General features: G+C 25.7%; 2 protein-coding genes across 2 annotated transcripts in view; both read right to left on the bottom strand.

Moving 5' to 3' along the window:
- LOC107453262 (glycerophosphocholine cholinephosphodiesterase ENPP6-like) overlaps positions 1-17,121 on the bottom strand; it is a 66,621-nt gene extending 49,500 nt beyond the window's left edge. Inside the window, exon 1 of the mRNA XM_087155391.1 lies at positions 16,866-17,121. Coding sequence (XP_087011517.1) covers positions 16,866-17,121 — 256 coding nt within the window. The remainder of the gene's footprint in view (positions 1-16,865) is intronic.
- Positions 17,122-22,498: 5,377 nt separating this feature from the next.
- The window catches only part of LOC107439422 (palmitoyltransferase ZDHHC16), a 103,118-nt gene continuing 102,963 nt past the window's right edge, over positions 22,499-22,653 (bottom strand). The window contains exon 9 of the mRNA XM_087155214.1: positions 22,499-22,631. Coding sequence (XP_087011340.1) covers positions 22,607-22,631 — 25 coding nt within the window. The 3' untranslated portion in view covers positions 22,499-22,606. The remainder of the gene's footprint in view (positions 22,632-22,653) is intronic.

Below are 22,653 nucleotides of genomic sequence, written 5' to 3'. Positions count from 1 at the left end.
TTTTTAAATATGTGACACACTATGAGCTTTAAAGATTAAATTTAACTAAGGCAATTGCATCAAGGGAAGGACAGGAAATCATCAGTCAATCGAAGAAATACTTTCAATTAATTAAAATCGGGAATAGCTGGGTTCTTTCTCTATGGAAAAAGAACACCTCCAAAAAATATAGTATGAATAGTTAGGGAAACTCTTAGATAATATAATTTTCCAAATCTATATTTTCGTAAAAGATTTTACATTTACATAATCATAAGTTTAATCATAACTTATAGAAAAAAAACTTAAGAATTTTTACCTGGAAATTTTTTAAGCTGGATTTTAATTCACAAATATAAAATATGATAAAATGTTAAACAGCTTCTTCTTAATATTCTGAACAGGAAAAAAATATTGTTACTGTTAAAATTTAATTTTAATATATAACACGTTATCAATTTTGCTTAGTTTCTCCTATTTTTTTTTCATGTTCTTCCAGTTTCATAGAAAAAATAGGTGTTTTCAAAAAGGCTTCTTACCCTGGTTCAAATTTTTGAATTTTTAATTAAATTAAAGACATAAAAATGTTTTTAATATAAATAATAATTTTATGCTTATCAAAACTGCATAGTATATCATATCTCAATTTTAATTAATTAAATTTAAGGTTTTAAAATGTTGTAAGAAATATAAATGATAAATTTATGGTCATCAAAACAGATTTGTCTATCATATCTTAATATTAACATGAGTTTCATTTTTATTAAGAGAAGAAAAAAGTATTCCAAAGTTTAAAAAGTATTACAAAATCTTAGCATTTCTGAAACTTTGTTGTTTAAATAGTAAAAATATGTTTGAACAATTTCTTTTTAAGATCACGAATGCAAAAACATTTAATTACAAAAAGTTAGATTGCGTTTTAAAAAACAAAAATCTCTCCTGTAACGATTGTGTACCAATTAGGATAGGAATAAGATGGAAAACAGATTAATTTCTTTAACAGATTCATTTTTTTAGAAAAATACTTGTTAAAATTTCCCATTATTTTTATCAATGTACTTTTAGACCATTTTTTAAACTAAATTAAAAACAATTTATTTTTTCGAATTAAACAAATTGCCATTTGAATTTTATGAATTTTAAATGGCAGGTAGTGGAGCTAAAATAAAATGAACTAGAAAAGATAATTAAAAAATATTGTAAATCAATATGAAATTAAAAAGAAGATTTTAAAAAAAAAGAAAATCAATAATGAAGTTTCAATTAAATTTAAACACATAAATTTAATTAAAATCAAAACCAATAGTACTTTATGTTTTATTATAAAATCGCTTAATGTTTTCAAAGTAGATAAAATACGGAGCAAACTTATTTCTTTTCGAACACTCCTGCGTAATAAACTGAATTCGCGTGATTTGAAGTTCCCGGGTCTTTTGTAACATTCACGATAAAGCAAGCTCTATGATCAAAGAGATATTCTGTCCAATCACTTGTTTTCGTTTATTGGATAAGCAGTTTTCAATATTTGACACAATATTTGGCACAAAGGAAAAATTATAGCTTTTTAAATATGTGACACACTACGAGCATTAAAGATTAAATTTAACTAAGACAATTGTATCATGGGAAGGACGGGAAATCTTCAGTCTACCGAAGAAATACTTTTAATTAATTCAAATCGGGAATAGCTAAGTTCTTTCTCTTTGAAAAAAAAACGGCTCCAATAAAATTAATTTCTTTCCTACTCATTTGAAGGAATTAGAAGAAACTTATTTATCAGAAATATTAAACAGTTTATAACTACAGTTTGTTTTAATTAATAGATTTAATTTCCATGCTCTTTAGTACAACATAATAAGTGAAAACTAAAAACCATCAATATAAATGAGAATAAAATTTCAAATCAAGAAACCAGAATCAAATTTTATAAATTTAATTAAAGTAACAACCCATAAAACAAACCTAATCACAGTTACAAATCAAGTGTTGTATTCATAATTACAAATAATATAACAATTGTAATAATCAAGTTCTGTTAAATATAAATACTAAAAGCGCAAATCTTGGATAATATAATTTTCAAAATCTATAACTTCGTGAAAGATTTTACTTTTGAATCATCATAAATTTAATCATAACTTATGAAAAAGAAAACCTAAGAATTTTTACCAGGAAATTTTTTTACGCTGGTTTTTAATTCACAAGCATAAAGTATGATAAAATGATAATCAGTTTCTTATTAATATTCTGACCTGGAAAAAAATATTTTAATTGTTAAAAATTTATTAAAATATATTTCACGTTATCCATTTCGGTTAGTTTCTCCTATTTTTACGCTGGATTTTAATTCACAAGCATAAAGTATGATAAAATTATAATCAGCTTCTTTTTAATATTTTGAACTGGAAAAAAATATTTTAATTGATAAAAATTTATTAAAAGATATTTCACGTTATCTATTTCGGTTAGTTTCTCCTATTTTTTCACGTTCTTCCAGTTTCATGGAAGAAATGGGTGCTTTCTGAAAAAATTTCTAACCCTGGTTCAAATGTTTGAATTTTTAACTAAATTAAAGCCTTAAAAATGCTTTTAATATAAATAATAAATTTATGCGTATCAAAACTGCGTACTATATCATATCTTAATTTTAATTAATTTAATTTAAGGTTTTAAAATGTTGTAAGAAATATAAATGATAAATTTATAGTCATCAAAACTGATTTGTCTATCGCATCTTAATGTTAACATGGGTTTCATTTTAATTAAGAGATGAAAAATTTATTTCAAAGTTTAAAAAGTATTACAAAACGTTAGCATTTCTAAAACATTGTTGTTTAAATAGTAAAAATATGTTTGAACAATTTTTTTAAGATCACGACTGCAAAAACATTTAGTTACAAAAACTTAGATTGAATTTTTAGAAACAAAAATCTCACCTGTAACGATTGTGTACCAATTAGGATAGGAATTAGATGGAAAAACCGGTGTTACATATCTAGCTTTTACACCATTATCAGCGATTCTTTTAAATCCGGGATAACAATTATTATTTAAATAATCCCAACGCACACCATCTACAAGCACTAAAATCACTTTCTCCGATTCGACGAGAAAAGAGGGATAAGAGAAACTTCTACTAATCCCAACAGCCAAAAACAGAGCCAACGGGAACAACATCCTTGTCGATACCATTATCAGTAGCGAGAATGAGATGAAAACTATCACCATCCTCAAAAGGATGAAAATTGGCGAGACTTTCTTCGAAATTACTTCGCCAAATGTAACCGGTTTGGCATCAATTCGCCTAAATTTTTTCCAATCAACGGATTCTATTCTTCTGTAAACTATTTATTTTAACTCTTTCATGAGGGAAAAATTTCTTGAATCGCTTTCATAATTGATGCTTTTAATTCTCATTTCTTAAATAAATGAATAATTTAGAAGTTAGCTACAAACGGAACAAAGAATCTGATATACCGTAATTTTATAGGCAGTATTAATTCTATCAGTAGTATATATTTTATAGTAGTATTTACTATACAGAATCATTGTAATTAAATGTATATTATTATAAACATTACGGTAGAAATGGAGTTTACGGTAAAAAAAAATTTGCTAATAATGCAAACAAGTTATCAGTACTTTAAACCGCAAATTAATCCGGAGTATTCTTACAGTGTATGTCCCATCTAGAAGAAAAAGAAATTTCTGAAATAGCTTAAATGAGCAACAAGCATAAAAACTCCAGAACCATTATGATTTTTCTCAGTATATAATTTTATTAGAGTTTTCTTCAAAAAGTTTAATTCTGTTTATGAATAAAATTGTATATTTCCTTTAACCTATTTTTCCACCATAACATTTCCAAATGTTGTACTGATATCAGATATTAAAAAGCAAAATGTTGGAGAAGAACATTACATATTAGTGGAAAATTCTTCCCACAAAAGGGAATAAATGAATAAGACATTAACTTGAACAAGAGAGAATCAAGAAATTATCAAATTCAACTGCGCTATCCCCTAAATTTCAAGAACATGTTAAAATTTAAGGGGTTCATTTGAAGATACCATTCCCCCCTAGTAAAGGATTAGAAAATCAAATGGTCGTCAAACACCAAACTAAGAATTTTTACCTGGAAATATTTTTACGCCGGATTTTAATTCAAAAGTATAAAGTACGATAAAATGATAATCAACTTATTTTTGATATTCTGAACTGGAAAACAATATTTTAATTGTTAAAATTTTTTAAATTATATTTCACGTTATCAATTTCAGTTTGTTTTTCCTACTTTTTTTTCACGTTCTTCCAGTTTCATGGAAGAGCGTGATTCCCTGGTTCAAATACTTGAATTTTTAATTAAATTAAAGACTTAAAATGTTTTTAATATAAATAATACATTTATGCTTATCAAAACTGCATACTATATCATATCTTAATTTTAATTAATTTAATTTAATGTTTTAAAATGTTGTAAAAAATATAAATGATAAATTTATGGTCATCAAAACTGATTTGTCTATCGCATCTCAATATTAACATGGGTTTCACTCTAATTAAAAGGTGAAAAAAGTATTTTAAAGTTTAAAAAGCATTACAAAATCTTAGCATTTCTATAACATTGTTGTTTAAATAGTGAAAATATGTTTGAACAATTTTTTTAAGATCACGACTGCAAAAAAATTTAGTTTACAAAAATGAGATTCTACTTTAAAAAACAAAAATCTCACCTGTAACGATTGTGTATCAATAAGGATAGGAATAGGATGGAAAACAGATTAATTTTTTTTAACAAAATAGTTTTTTTAGAAAAATACTTGCTGAAATTTCACATTATTGTTATCAGTGTACTTTTAAACCGTTTTTTAAAATAAATTTAAAACAATTTATTTTTTTAAAATTAAACAAATTGCCATTTTAATTTTATGAATCTGAAAAATGCAATTAGTAGTGCTAAAATAAAGTTAACTGGAAAAGGTAAATAAAAATTATTGTAAATCAACATGAAATTGAAAAGATTTTAAAATAAAAAGAAAATCAATAATGAAGTTTCAATTAAATTTAAACACATAAATTTAATTAAAATCAAAACCAACAGTACTTAATGTTTTATTATGAATTCGCTTAATGTTTTAAAAGTAGATAAAATCAGAACCAAAATTATTTCTTTCCGAAAACTCCTACGTAATAAACTGATTCGCGTGATTTGAAGTTCCCGGGTCTTTCGTAACATTCACGATAGAGCAAGCTCAATGATCAAAGATATATTTTGTCCAATCACTTGTTTTCGATTATATTGGATAAACAGTTTACAATATTTGACACAATATTTGATTCAAAGAAAAAAACATAGCTTTTTAAATATGTGACACACTATGAGCTTTAAAGATTAAAATTAACTAAGGCAATTGCATTATGGGAAAGACGGGAAATCTTCAGTTAACCGAAGAAATACTTTTAATCAATTCAAATCGGGAATGGCTAAGTTCTTTCTCTTCGGAAAAAAAACGGCTCCAAAAAATTAATTTCTTTCCATCTAATTAATCTTAATCTCTTTCCAATTCTAATTCATTTGAAAGAATTAGAAGAAACTCATGTATCAGAAATATTAAACAGTTTATAACTACAATTTGTTTTAATTAATAGATTTAATTTCCATGCTCTTTAGTACAACATAATAAGTGAAAACTAAAAATCATCAAAATAAATGAGAATAAAATTTCAAATCAAGAAATCAGAATAAAATTTTATAAATTTAATTAAAGTAACAATCCTTAAAACAAACCTAATCACAGTTACAAATCAAGTGTTTTATTCATAATTACAAATAATATAACAATTGTAATAATCAAGTTCTGTTAAATATAAATACTAAAAGCGCAACTCTTGGATAATATAATTTTCAAAATCTATATCGTGAAAGATTTTATTTTTGCATCATCATAAATTTAATACTAACTTATGAAAAAAAAAACCTAAGAATTTTTACCAGGATGATTTTTTACGCTGGATTTTAATTCACAAGCATAAAGTATGATAAAATTATAATCAGCTTCTTTTTAATATTCTGAACTGGAAAGAAATATTTTAATTGTTCAAAATTTATTAAAATATATTTCACGTTATCCATTTCGGTTAGTTTCTCCTATTTATTTCACGTTCTTCCAGTTTCATGGAAGAAATAGGTGTTTTCAGAAAAAACTTCTAACTCTGGTTCAAATGTTTGAATTTTTAACTAAATTAAAGACTTAAAAATGCTTTTAATATAAATAATAAATTTATGCTTATCAAAACTGCATACTATATCATATCTCAATTTTAATTAATTTAATTTAAGGTTTTAAAATGTTGTAAGAAATATAAATGATAAATTTATGGTCATCAAAACTGATTTGTCTATCGCATCTTAATGTTAACTTGGGTTTCATTTTAATTAAGAGATGAAAAATTTATTAAAATATATTTCACGTTATCCATTTCGGTTAGTTTCTCCTATTTTTTTTCACGTTCTTCCAGTTTCATGGAAGAAATAGGTGTTTTAGGTTTAGAAAACTAAAAATCATCAAAATAAATGAGAATAAAATTTCAAATCTGGAAATCAGAATCAAATTTTATAAATTTAATTAAAGTAACAAACCATAAAACAAACCTAATCACAGTTACAAATCAAGTGTTGTATTCATAATTACAAATAATATAACAATTGTAATAATCAAGTTCTGTTAAATATAAATACTAAAAGCGCAACTCTTGGATAATATAATTTTCAAAATCTATTTCTTCGTGAAAGATTTTACTTTTGCATCATCATAAATTTAATCATAACTTATAAAAAAAAAAAAGAAACCTAAGATTTTTACCCGGAAATTTTTTTACGATGGAGTTTAATTCACAAGCATAAAGTATGATAAAATGATAATCAGCTTCTTATTAATATTCTGAAATGGAAAAAAATATTTTAATTGTAAAAAATTTATTGAAATATATTTCACGTTATCCATTTCGGTTAGTTTCTCATATTTTTTTCACGTTCTTCCAGTTTCATGGAAGAAATAGGTGTTTTCTGAAAAAACTTCTAACCCTGGTTCAAATGTTTGAATTTTTAACTAAATTAAAGACTTAAAAATGCTTTTAATATAAATAATAAATTTATGCTTATCAAAACTGCGTACTATATCATATCTTAATTTTAATTAATTTAATTTAAGGTTTTAAAATGTTGTAAGAAATATAAATGATAAATTTATGGTCATCAAAACTGATTTGTCTATCGCATCTTAATGTTAACATGGGTTTCATTTTAATTAAGAGATGAAAAATTTATTAAAATATATTTCACGTTATCCATGTCGGTTAGTTTCTCCTATTTTTTTTTCACGTTCTTCCAGTTTCATGGAAGAAATAGGTGTTTTAGGTTTAGAAAACTAAAAATCATCAAAATAAATGAGAATAAAATTTCAAATCTAGAAATCAGAATCAAATTTTATAAATTTAATAAAAGTAACAAACCATAAAACTAACCTAATCACAGTTACAAATCAAGTGTTGTATTCATAATTACAAATAATATAACAATTGTAATAATCAAGTTCTGTTAAATATAAATACTAAAAGCGCAACTCTTGGATAATATAATTTTCAAAATCTATAACTTCGTGAAAGATTTTACTTTTGCATCATCATAAATTTTATCATAACTTATAAAAAAAAAGAAACCTAATATTTTTACCTGGAAATTTTTTTACGATGGAGTTTAATTCACAAGCATAAAGTATGATAAAATGATAATCAGCTTCTTATTAATATTCTGACCTGGAAAAAAATATTTTAATTGTTAAAAATTTATTAAAATATATTTCACGTTATCCATTTCGGTTAGTTTCTCCTATTTTTTCACGTTCTTCCAGTTTCATGGAAGAAATAGGTGTTTTCTGAAAAAACTTCTAGCCCTGGTTCAAATGTTTGAATTTTTAACTAAATTAAAGACTTAAAAATGCTTTTAATATAAATAATAAATTTATGCGTATCAAAACTGCATACTCTATCATATCTTAATTTTAATTAATTTAATTTAAGGTTTTAAAATGTTGTAAGAAATATAAATGATAAATTTATGGTCATCAAAACTGATTTGTCTATCGCATCTTAATATTAACATGGGTTTCATTTTAATTAAGAGATGAAGAAAGTATTTCAAAGTTTAAAAAGTATTGCAAAACGTTAGCATTTCTAAAACATTGTTGTTTAAATAGTAAAAATATGTTTGAACAATTTTTTTAAGATCACGACTGCAAAAAACATTTAGTTACAAAAACTTAGATTGAATTTTTAGAAACAAAAATCTCACCTGTAACGATTGTGTACCAATTAGGATAGGAATTAGATGGAAAAACCGGTGTTACATATCTAGCTTTTACACCATTATCAGCGATTCTTTTAAACCCAGGATAACAATTATTATTTAAATAATCCCAACGCACACCATCTACAAGCACTACAATCACTTTCTCCGATTCGACGAGAAAAGAGGGATAAGAGTAACTTCTACTATTCCCTACAGCCAAAAGCAGAGCTAACGAGAACATCATCCTTGTCGATACCATTATCAGTAGCGAGAATGAGATGAAAACTATCACCATCCTCAAAAGGATGAAAATTGGCGATACTTTCTTCGAAATTACTTCGCCAAATGTATCCGGTTTAGCATCAATTCGCCTAATTTTTTTCCAATCAACGGATTCTATTCTTCAGTAAACTTTTTATTTTAACTCTTTCCTAAGGGAAAAATTTCTTGAATCGCTTTCATAATTGATGCTTTTAATTATCATTTTTTAAATAAATGAATAAGTTAAAAGTTAGCTACAAACAACGGAGCAAAGGATCTGATATACCGTATGTTTTTAGACAGTATTAATTCTATCAGTAGTATGTATTTTATAGTAGTATTTACTATACAGAATCATTGTAATTAAATATATATTATTGTAAAAATTACGGTAGAAATGGAGTTTACGGTAAAATAAATTTTGCAAATAATGCACCCAAGTTATCAGTACTTTTAACCGTAAATTAATCCGGAGTATTCTTACAGTGAAGGTACCATCTAGAAGAAAAAGAAATTTCAGAAGTTGCATGAATGAGCAACAAACATAATAACTCCAGAACCATTATGATTTATCTCAGTATATAATTTTATTAGAGTTTTCTTCAAAAAGTTTAATTCTGTTTATGAATAAAATTGTATATTTCCTTTAACCTTATTTTCCAGCATAACATTTCCAATTGTATTCCTGATATCAGATATTAGAAAGTAAAATGTAGGAGAAGAACATTACATATTAGTGGATAATTCTTCCCACATAAGGGAATAAATGAATAAGACATTAACTTGAACATGAGAGAATCAAGAAATTATTAAATTCAACTGCACTAACCCTGAAATTTCAGGAACATGTTAAAATTTAAGGGGTTCTTTTGTGTAAGATACCATTCCCCTCTAGTAAATGATTAGAAAATCAAATGGTCAAACACAAACATTTTGATGATATTTCTCAAGTCTACAGAACGATACCGATTTTTTTTTCTGTTAATAAAGGTTCTAAGAGGGAGCTTTTTGACTGACTGAATTTCCCTTCCCCTGACTTTCACTCAACTTTTCCGGGTGGGTTATGAACAGTGCGCAATATATGTATATATATATATATATATATATATATATATATATATATATATATATATAACTTTTGACCTGATGATAGGATCTTCACGTACTAGGACTTAATACTAAGGGCTGAAAGAGTAGCTTTAAATGCGGTAATTCATTAACTCAGGGTCTCGCAGGGGACCAATCATTAAGACACGGTTCCCAGCAGATCACCGAAGTCAAGCATCACTGGCTGTGGTCAGTGTGCGGGTGGGTGACTACCTGGATCAGTCTGCGTAAGAACAGAGGGTGTGCGTTATTGGTCCTCGTTAAACTGTGCTACCGTAAAGTGCTCGACTTCGCGTGCAAGTCGTTGGATTTCCAAAGCGGGGGTGCCATCCCCTCTGCAAATGATCAAAATTGTGATGGCATGTCTTCGGATCATCCTCAGGCGATACTTAATTTGCTAAATGAGATACAAAAACGTACTATTTATAAATAAACATGCCTTTTTTTTATTAGACTTCGAATTTTGACCTTCAAAATGTAAGGATTGCCGCAATCTAGGAAATATGGACTCAATACTTTGATTAGGAAAGAGGTTAAAAATTTTGACTCTTTACTGTTAATTTTAATTTTTATGCATTTCACCATTACTTGAAAACGTTCTAATTTAATTAAAATTTTGAATTGTAAAATTTTTTAACGAATAAATTCCTTTCTCCAAAGATAATTCCTTTCAAGAAATAAATTTTAATAAGTGTTTATTATTTATTATTATTTCCTTTCGTAATAGCCGAAAATATTTTGAATTGTAAGGTATAAAAATTTTTTTCATCGGTTTGAAGAATGTTATTTTACATGAAAAAATACAAATTTTGAATGAAATTGGTTGATCAAATGACTTCTGAGTTAACAAATTTTAAAAAACTCGTACATTTAAAATTTGATTTCTCAGGAACTATGTGATCGACTTTGTTCAAGCTTTATATTTTTCTACGCAAAATTACTTTCCCTAAAATGTGGCAATTTGTATACCTTACATTTCAAAAGTTTTTCGACTATTATGAAATAAATAATAGAAAAATAATAAATAATTATGAAATAATTTTTTGAACAGATTTATTGAATAAACGAATTTTATAATTATCTGTAAAAGTTTTTGATTCGCTAAAAAATTTCTAAAAGTATGGCCAAATAGGAAAAAATTAAAATTAACATTACAGCGTCCAAACTTTAGACCAAACTTTTTTTCGAATTTGGTCCCTAATGGGACCATATTTCCCAGATTGGAGCTCACATACGCTTTTCTATGTGATTTCGTAATTTAAAATATCGTCAAAATTCTCTAGAAATTCTTTCAAATTTCTTTTCGAGTTCTTTTTAAAAATGAGTTATTTTTTGTGTTTTTTTTCAACTGCACTTTTACTACAAGTTTTTCACTGCGAAATAAATACGACGCTGCTGCTTTTCACTTCGATTCTCACAATATTGCTTATGTAGCAAAGTAGGATAAAAATATATTGATTTTACAGTAATTTCTAACACAAAAATAGTTAGGTCTTCTTCCCTAATCTGCATTCACTTGATTAAAGAAAATATATTGTAAATGATAAAAAATTCATTTTATTTGTAAATAAGTTTTATAGAGTTCCATTTTTATATATATGCATTTAATTAAATAAAAAAATATAAAATATAAAAAAAGTCTTAGTTTCATAATATGTTTGATACAAAATTACATATTACGTGATAAAAATAAATTTCTTCATATTCAGTTTCTTCTAAAACCAAAATTTTTTTATAAATACAGGTTAACGAATTAATTTTTTAACGAATTAAACTAATTGCCATTTGAATTTTTTAAATTTCAAAAATGCAGTTAGTGGTGCTAAAATAAAATGAACTAGAAAAAGTAATTAAAAATTATTGTAAATCAATTTGAAATTAAAAAGGAGATTTTAAAATAAAAAGAAAATCAATAATGAAGTTCAAATTAAATTTAAACACATAAACTTAATTAAAATCAAAACCAACAGTACTTTATGTTTTATTATAAAATCGTTTAATGTTTTTAAAGTAGATAAAATCAGAATCAAAATTAATTCTTTCCAAAAACTCCTACGTAATAAACTGAATTCGCGTGATTTAAAGTTCCCGGGTTTTTTGTAACATTCACGATAAAGCATGCTCTATGACCAAAGAGATATTTTGTCCAATCACTTGTTTTCGTACTTTTTGGATAAGCAGTTTTTAATATTTGATACAATATTTGGCACAAAGAAAAAATTATAGCTTTCTAAATATGTGACACACTATGAGCTTTAAAGATTAAATTTAACTAAGGCAATTGCATCATGGTAAGGACGGGAAATCTTCAGTCAACCAAAGAAATACTTTTAATTAATTCAAATCGGGAATACCTGAGTTCTTTCTCTATGTAAAAAAACGCCTCCAAAAAATAAATTTCTTGCTACTCACTTGGAAGAATTAGAAGAAACTTATCAGTGAGAAATATTAAGCAGATTATAAATACAATTTATTTCAATTAATAGATTTAATTTTCATACTCTTTAGTACAACACCTGTAATAAGCGAGAACTAAAAAGCAACAATGTAAATGAATATAAATTTATGAATTTCATAGGAATCAGAAACAAATTTTATGAATTTAATTAAAGTAACAAACCATAAAATAAACATAATCACAGTTACAAATCTTGTAATTCCATAAAATAAACATAATCTCAGTTACAAATCCATAATGACAAATAATAAAACAATTGTTATAATCAAATTCTGTTAAATATGAATAGTTAGAGCAACTTTTAGATAATATTATTTTTTAAATCCATATTTTCGTAAAAGATTTTACTTTTACATAATCATAAATTTAATCATAACTCATGAAGAAAAAACCTAAGAATTTTTAACTGGAAATTCTTTTACGCTGGATTTTAATTCACAAATATAAAATATGATAAAATGAGAAACAGCTTCTTTTTTAATATTCTGAACTGGAAAAAAATATTTTTATTGTTAAAATTTAATTATAATACATATCACGTTATCCATTTCGCTTAGTTTCTCCTATTTTTTTCATGTTCTTCCAGTTTCATGGGAAAAAAATAGGTGTTTTCTAGAAAAACTTCTTACCCTGGTTCAAATATTTGAATTTTTAATTAAATTAATGGCCTAAAAATGTTTTTAATATAAATAATAAATTTATGCTTATCAAAACTGCATATTATATCATATCTCAATTTTAATTAATTAAATTTAAGGTTTTAAAATGTTGTAAGAAATATAAATGATAAATTTATTGTCATCAAAACTGCTTTGTCTATCGCATCTTAATATTAACATGGGTTTCACTTTATTTAAGAGGTAAAAAAAGTATTTCAAAGTTTAAAAAGCATTACAAAATCTTAGCATTTCTAAAAAATTGTTGTTTAAATAGTGAAAGTATGTTTGAACAATTTTTTTAAGATCACGATTGCAAAAACCTTTAGTTACAAAAAGTGAGATTCTTCTTTGAAGAGCAAAAATCTCACCTGTAACGATTGTGTATCAATTAGGATAGGAATAGGATGGAAAACAGGTTAATTTTTTTAACAGAAAAATTGTTTTAGAAAAATATTTGCTGAAATTTCCCATTATTGTTATCAATGTACTTTTAAACCGTTTTTTAAAATAAATTTAAAACAATTTATTTTATCAAATTAAACTAATTGCCATTTTAATTTTATGCATCTGCAAAATGCAGTTAGTAGTGCTAAAATGAAATGAACTAGAAAAGGTAAATAAAAATTATCGTAAATCAATATGAAATTAAAAAGATTTTAAAATAAAAAGAAAATCAATAATGAAGTTTCAATTAAATTTAAACACATAAATTTAATTAAAATTAAAACCAACAGTACTTAATGTTTTATTATAAATTCGCTTAATGTTTTTAAAGTAGATAAAATCAGAACCAAAATTATTTCTTTCCGAAAACTCCTACGTAATAAACTGATTCGCGTGATTTGAAGTTCCCGGGTCTTTTGTAACATTCACGATAAAGCAAGCTCTATTATCAAAGAGATATTTTGTCCTATCACTTGTTTTCGTACATATTGGATAAGCAGTTTTTAATATTTGACACAATATTTGGCACAAAGATAAAAATATAGCTTTTTAATTATGTGACACACTATGAGCTTTAAAGATTAAATTTAACTAAGGCAATTGCATTATGGGAAGTACGGGAAATCTTCAGTTAACCGAAGAAATACTTTTAATTAATTCAAATCGAGAATGGCTAAGTTCTTTCTCTTTGGAAAAAAAACGGCTCCAAAAAATTTATTTCTTTCCTACTCATTTGAAGGAATTAGAAGCAACTTATTTATCAGAAATATTAAACAGTTTATAACTACAGTTTGTTTTAATTAATAGATTTAATTTCCATGCTCTTTAGTACAACATAATAAGTGAAAACTAAAAATCATCAATATAAATGAGAATAAAATTTCAAATCAAGAAATCAGAATAAAATTTCATAAATTTAATTAAAGTAATAAACCATAAAACAAACATAATCACAGTTGCAAATCAAGTGTTGTATTCATAATTACAAATAATATAACAATTGTTATAATCAAGTTCTGTTAAATATGAATACTAAAAGTGCAACTCTAGGATAATATAATTTTCTAAATCTATATTTTCTTGAAAGATTTTACTTCTGCATAATCATAAATTTAATCGAAACTTATGAAGAAAAAAAACCTAAGAATTGTTACCTGGAAATTTTTTTACGCTGGATTTTAATTCGCAAGTATAAAGTATGATAAAATGATAATCAGCTTCTTTTTGATATTCTGAACTGGAAAAAACTATTTAATTGTTTAAAATTTATTAAAATATATTTCACGTTATCCATTTCGGTTAGTTTCTCCTGTTTTTTTTTTACGTTCTTCCAGTTTCATGTAAGAAATATGTGTTTTCTGAAAAAACTTCTTACCCTGGTTTAAATGTTTGAAGTTTTAATTAAATTAAAGACTTAAAAATGCTTTTAATATAAATAATAAATTTATCCTTATCAAAACTGCATAGTATATCATATCTCAATTTTAATTAATTTAATTTAAAGTTTTAAAATGTTGTAAGAAATATAAATGATAAATTTATGGTCATCAAAACTGATTTGTCTATCGCATCTCAATATTAACATGGGTTTCACTCTAATTAAAAGGTGAAAAAAGTATTTTAAAGTTTAAAAAGCATTACAAAATCTTAGCATTTCTATAACATTGTTGTTTAAATAGTGAAAATATGTTTCAACAATTTTTTTTAAGATCATGAGTGCAAAAACATTTAGTTACGAAAAGTTAGATTCTATTTTGAAAAACAAAAATCTCAGCTGTAACAATTGTGTATCAATTAGGATAGGAATAAGATGGAAAACAGATTAATTTTTTCAACAGATTAATTTTTTTAGAAAAATACTTGCGTAAATTTCTGATTATTGTTATCAATGTAGTTTTAAACTATTTTTAAAATAAATTTAAAACAATTTATTTTATCGAATTAAACTAATTGCCATTTTAATTTCATGAATTTGAAAAATGTAGTTAGTGGTGCAAAAATAAAATAAACTAGAATAGGTAATTAAAAATTACTGTAAATCAATATGAAATTAAAAAGATTTTCAAAAAAAAATAAAATCAATAATGAAGTTTCAATTAAATTTAAATACATAAATATAATTAAAATCAAAACCAAGAGTACTTTGTCTTATTATAAAATCGCTTAATGTCTTTATAGTAGATAAAATCAGAAGCAAAATTATTTCTTTCCGAAAACTCATACGTAATAAACTGAATTCGCGTGATTTGAAGTTCCCGGGTCTTTTGTAACATTCACGATAAAGCAAGCTCTATGATCAAAGAGATATTCTGTCCAATCACTTGTTTTCGTATATTGGATAAGCAGTCTTCAATATTTGACACAATATTTGGCAGAAAGAAAAAATTATAGCTTCTTAAATATGTGACACACTATGAGCATTAATGATTAAATTTAACTAAGACAATTGCATCATGGGAAGGACGAGAATTCAACCAAAGAAATACTTTTAATTAATTCAAATCAGGAATAGCTAAGTTCTTTCTTTTTGGAAAAAAAACATCTCTAAAAAATTTATTTCTTTCCTACTCATTTGGAAGAATTAGAAGAAATTTATTTATCAGAAATATTAAGCAGTTTATAACTACAATTTGTTTTAATTAAAAGATTTAATTTTCATGCTCTTTAGTGCAACATAATAAGTGAAAACTAAAAATCAACAATATAAATGAAAATAAAATTTCAAATCAAAAAATCAGAATAAAATTTTATAAATTTAATTAAAGTGACAAACCTTAAAGCAAACATAATCACAGTTACAAATCAAGTGTTGTATTCATAATTACAAATATTATAACAATTGTTATAATCAAGTTCTGTTAAATATGAATACTAAAAGAGCAACTCTTGGATAATATAATTTTCTAAATCTATATCTTCGTGAAAGATTTTACTTTTGCATCATCATAAATGTAATCATAACTTATGAAAAAAAAAACCTAAGTATTTTTACCTGGAAATTTTTTTACGCTGGATTTTAATTTATGAGTATAAAGTATGATAAAATGATAATCTGCTTCTTTTTAATATTCTGAACTGGAAAAAAATATTTTAATTGTTAAAAATTTATTAAAATATATTTCACGTTATAAATTTCGGTTAGTTTCTAATATTTTTTTTCACGTTCTTCCAATAGATTCAAGAAATAGGTGTTTTCTGAAAAAACTTCTAACCCTGGTTCAAATGTTTGAATTTTTAATTAAATTAAAGACTTAAAAATGTTCTCAATATAAATAATAAATTTATGCTTATCAAAACTGCAAAGTATATCATATCTTAATTTTTATTAATTTAATTTAAAGTTTCAAAATGCCGTAAGAAATATAAATGATAAATTTATGGTCATCAAAACTGATTTGTCTATCGTCTCTTAATATTAACATAGGTTTCATTTTAATTAAGAGATGAAAAAAGTATTTCAAAGTTTAAAAAGTATTACAAAACCTTAACATTTCTAAAACATTGTTGTTTAAATAGTAAAAATATGTTTGAACAATTTTTTTTTAAGATCATGACTGCAAAAAAATTTAGTTACAGAAAATTAGATTGAATTAAAAAAACAAAATCTCACCTGTAATGATTGTGTACCAATTAGGATAGGAATTAGATGGAAAAACCGGTGTTACATATCTAGCTTTTACACCATTATCAGCGATTCTTTTAAATCCGGGATAAGAAGTGTTATTTAAATAATCCCAACGCACACCATCTACAAGCACTAAAATCACTTTCTCCGATTCGACGAGAAAAGAGGGATAAGAGAAACTTCTACTAATCCCAACAGCCAGAAGCAGAGCCAGCGAGAACATCATACTTGTCGATACCATTATCAGTAGCGAGAATGAGATCAAAACTATCACCATCTTCAAAAGGAGGAAAATTGGCGATACTTTCTTCGAAACTACTTCGCCAATTGTATCCGGTTTGGCATCAATTCGCCTTATTTTTTTCCACTCAATGGATTCTATTCTTCAGTAAACTATTTATTTTAACTCTTTCCTAAGGGAAAAATTCCTTGAATCGCTTTCATAATTGATGTTTTTAATTCTCATTTTTTAAATAAGTGAATAAATTAGAAGTTAGCTACAAAATGCAACTTAAACAATCAAATTGGAAAGTTGGACAAATAATTCGTCTAAGAAAAGAACAAAAAAAAACGATTAACAAACAATTTGCACTTAAAATCCTTTGAAAACATTGTTTATTTTAATCCATTGATATTTTAACTAACAGTCATAAAATATTAAATATTGAAGCATTCTAACACTTTCCGTATAACATCCGTTTAACACTTTCCGTATAGCATCCGTTTAAAAACAATCTTTAACCATATTAAATAAATAATCCTAAGAAACTGAAGCGGCAAGATATTAACTTATTAAAAACTTCATGCACTTCAAAAATATATAAATATTATAACCGTCGTTGAACAGCCAACCCTATGTTGAGATTACGACTACCAATACTCAACTACGCAGCTTTGTAATTTTGAACCCAATCCAGAAGACAAGGGAGCTCCTAGATCAAGTATTAGGAGACTTTTTGCAGTCGTAGAAGACTTTATTTGAATTAATTAACCCACATTTGCGTTACGTGTAGAGGAAAACCGCGAAAAACTCTCGCGGTCAATCTGACGGCAAGGAGACTATAACCCATGATCCGTCTACCACTGAGGATGTTTCATGTCAGCACTGTGGTCGATGTGTGTGGTGCGGAATTCTTATCGACCAGCCATCGTTGGGATTCGAACCCTATTCACCTCATTGGGGAGGGGGTGAGCACACTATCCCCTGAGTCTCTATCCCCTCAAAATCTATAAATAGCCAATAACAGTCGATATGTTTCGAGCACTTATTTAAAGCGCTTGAAGCATGCCAACTGTTATTTGTTTTTTATATATTTTTGAAGCGATAAAAATTTTAAATCAGGTGAAATCTTTAACCCTTCCAAAAATGTTCAGATATAATTGCAATTTAAAACCAATGACCATAATTATTTTAATCAAACACCATAATTTATTTTTTAAACCATAAAATAACAAAAGACAAACTCCGAATCAATAAATTAAACGGATATTTTATTTAAGGCCGTAAAGTTTTATTTTATTACTAAATTTTATTTAAGGCAGTAAAATACACAAATGCCTATATTGCTCTAACAATTTTTGTTTATGAATTAAAGAAATAAATTACGCTTGAAAAATACATTCCTAAATTCTAATTTTTTATACATCTTTGAGTGAGTCAAGCACGTTCTGTGGGAACCTACAGCAATACCATGCATTTTTCTAACGCGTTCTCTAATTGACACCTATACTTTCAATTAGCACCCATACTTGAAATTAGCACCCATACTTGAAATTAGCACCTATACTTTCCCAAGCTTCACTGAGTCGAGAAAAATATTTATTATCGTACCTACAATAGACATATATAAAATTATAAAAAATGTACTTTATTATTTGATTTTTTTTTTATTATTTGATTTTTTTTTTATTATCTGATTTTTTTTTATTCGATTTTTTTATTTTTCTTCTTCGCTATAATTCATAATTACAAAAACAAAGAAGTAATGGAAAGTTATTGAGAGGAAAGATTACTTACTATGAGAGATAATCCTATTAATGGATAGATTTTTTTGCTGCTTATTTCTTAAAGTATAAAGCACGTTGAAATAAATGTAGATAATAAGATAGATCAGTTTTATTGTTTAATATAAAAAAATATTGAAGCTTGGTTTTAAATGAGAGAAGAAACTATAAGCTTTAAAAAAACTGCTAAATTTTGATTAATATACAACTATTTCAAAATATCATCGTTAGTTGTATTCGAATTATTTTCAACTAAAAGCAATAAATAAAGCCACAGGTCAAAAAAAAATTTCATTAAAATATTGTCAATTTCGTTAAATATTTTTGCTTGTATTTAAAGCGTCAGAAAAAAAATTTATGTAAAAGGGCGTTGGCGTCAAAACATTAAATGTTTGAGGATTTCAATTTAGACCACTAACATATACGCACATACAAATCTGCACAGTTACCCGATATTTTATTTGCTCTTTAAAAAAAAATCTTTTCCACAAGTTGCTGTTGGGACATAAAAATGAGATGCATTTTCATCTTTCTGTACAAAAACTCAAAATTCGGTAAATAATAACGATTATGAGAACTGTGTTTTTCTTTTATGTTAGACAATAATATTTAAATAAATATTCCATAAAAAAATTAAGCAACATACTCAATTCCTATTTGTGTACGAAACATTCAAAGTTTTCGCTGCGAGTGAGACTCGTATAGATGAATTAATGAATTAATGACATACACAAATATTTACAAAGCAGATTTTTATAATTGGCATTTTAATAAATGATACAATTATAATATCAATTTTATTTGTCTCTCATACTGCTTTTGTCGCTAGAACTACTTTTACTTATTTGCTGTTGCGGCTTTTTTTATTTGTATAAGATTCTTTTTTTCCTTCCTTGTTTGTTTCTTCTCCTCTCCTTCTGTAGATATTCTGTATATTTCAAAAAGTTTTCTTTAATCATTTTTCGATGATTTCTTTATCTTTCTACTCTATTTATTCTTCTGCAAAAGAAAAAAACACTTTTTCAATGATTAATTGTAGCACTAAAAGTCCAAAAATACATGTTTAACATATTGTTAACATATATTGTTGAAATGATCTGAAACTTTTAACTTCAAATAAAGTAAATCATATTAAATTTGTTTTTATCTCAAACTCTTAAGTATCTACATTTTATGCTAACTTCATAAACATTTGAATAACAGTTTAAATTATTCGCATTTTCTTATTCCTTCTTTTTTTATTTGAGAAAAATGGAAAAAAATCTGTGCCTAATGTTATATTTACTTACCTACCTATCCTCTTCGCGCCTACTGGCAAATAATGCCTCGAGTTTCTTTTTTCCAGGCACTTTCGTCCCGAGCCCTGCCTCTTGCCTCCTCCCATCCATTTAATTTTGTTTTGCACAGATCTTGGTGCCTATATCTTTTCAAGTAAGTCTCGGCCTTCCTCTTTTACGTTTTCCATCGGGTACCAAAATAAGTGTGATCATAGCAAAGCTAACCCATTTTAAACGAAGAATATGTCCAGTTCATCTTCATCTTCTCTTGAAAATTTCCCCTTGAAAAATTTTACATTTGAAATTGCATCGTTATTTGAAATAGTTTTAAGCCGGAAAAATTTTGAAATAATTCTTAAACATTTGTTCTAGATTGTATCTAGTTTCCAGTTCACCGTTTTCTGTTTATTTTATATTTTTTTAACATATTTATTTAACAAATTTGTTTAAAAAAATGTTACCAAGAAACAAAATCATACGGGTGTATGAAAAAAAAATTCTAAAAAACTGTTCTGTTTGTTAAAATTTCAATAGAATTCCTACATTTTAATGTACTTCCTTAACCATATATCATGTACAAAAATATTTTATTGTGGAAGTAGCAGTTTATCAATCCAAACTGAATAAATAAATTGCACACAATGTCCCTACTCAAATAATGCTAATTTTGATTTATTAATCAGAGTTCCCACAACTAAATCAAAGGGTTACCCTCTACATGTTTTCCAACATATTATTTTTACATGATTTATTTTATATTTTGTTTAGATTACATTTGCACTTTATTTCAAAAGATGTTGCTGGTGTGTGACTTTAAGATTAGACTGTCAGATTATATGTAAATTACGAGAATTGCAGAATTATTTTTTCAGCTCTACGATACCATGAAACGTAAAGAATTTTGGCACAAACTTTTTCACACAGAGTGTCCTTTTAAAAATTAAAATAAGCAAGTTAGTAACAGTAATTTAATACTTTCTCAATAAAGTTTAATTTTTCTTTATAATGAAATATGTTTATCCTTTGGAACGAGCATTAGTGTATAAATGCCTATATTGCTTTAACAATTTTTGTTTATGAATTAAAGAAATAAATTACGCTTGAAAAATACATTCCTAAATTCTAATTTTTTATACATCTTTGAGTGAGTCAAGCACGTTCTGTGGGAACCTACAGCAATATCATGCATTTTTCTAACGCGTTCTCTAATTGACACCTATACTTTCAATTAGCACCCATACTTGAAATTAGCACCTATACTTTCCCAAGCTTCACTGAGTCGAGAAAAATATTTATTATCGTACCTGCAATAGACATATCTAAAATTATAAAAAATGTACTTTATTATTTGATTTTTTTTATTATTTGATTTTCTTAATTATCTGATTTTTTTTATTCGATTTTTTTATTTTTCTTCTTCGCTATAATTCATAATTACAAAAACAAAGAAGTAATGGAAAGTTATTGAGAGGAAAGATTACTATGAGAGATAATCCTATTAATGGATAGATTTTTTTTCTGCTTATTTCTTAAACTATAAAGCACGTTGAAATAAACGTAGATAATAAGATAGATGAGTTTTATTGTTTAATATAAAAAAATATTGAAGCTTGGTTTTAAATGAGAGAAGAAACTATAAGCTTTAAAAAAAACTGCTAAATTTTGATTAATATACAACTATTTCAAAATATCATCGTTAGTTGTATTCGAATTATTTTCAACTAAACGCAATAAATAAAGCCACAGGTCAAAAAAAAATTTCATTAAAATATTGTCAATTTCGTTAAATATTTTTGCTTGTATTTAAAGCGTCAGAAAAAAAATTTATGTAAAAGGGCGTTGGCGTCAAAGCATTAAATGTTTGAGGATTTCAATTTAGACCACTAACATATACGCACATACAAATCTGCACAGTTACCCGATATTTTATTTGCTCTTTTAAAAAAAAATCTTTTCCACAAGTTGCTGTTGGGACATAAAAATGAGATGCATTTTCATCTTTCTGTACAAAAACTCAAAATTCGGTAAGTAATAACGATTATGAGAACTGTGTCTTTCGTTTATGTTAGACAATAATATTTAAATAAATATTCTATAAAAAAAATTAAGCAATATACTCAATTCCTATTTGTGTACGAAACATTCAAAGTTTTCTCAGCGAGTGAGACTCGTATAGATGAATTAATGAATTAATGACATACACAAATATTTACAAAGCAGATTTTTATAATTGGCATTTTAATAAATGATACAATAATAATATCAATTTTATTTGTCTCTCATACTGCTTTTGTCGCTAGAACTACTTTTACTTATTTGCTGTTGCGGCTTTTTTTATTTGTATACGCTTCTTCTTTTCCTTCCTTGTTTGTTTCTTCTCCTCTCCTTCTGTAGATATTCCGCATATTTCAAAAAGTTTTCTTTAATCATTTTTCGATCATTCCTTTATCTTTCTACTCTATTTATTCTTCTGCAAAAGAAAAAAACACTTT

The sequence above is a fragment of the Parasteatoda tepidariorum genome, chromosome 11 (genome assembly GCF_982258835.1).
Source record: "Parasteatoda tepidariorum strain Cologne lab strain chromosome 11, Ptep-v5.0, whole genome shotgun sequence".
NCBI lineage: Eukaryota > Metazoa > Arthropoda > Arachnida > Araneae > Theridiidae > Parasteatoda > Parasteatoda tepidariorum.
This window is presented reverse-complemented; position numbering and strand designations above follow the sequence as displayed.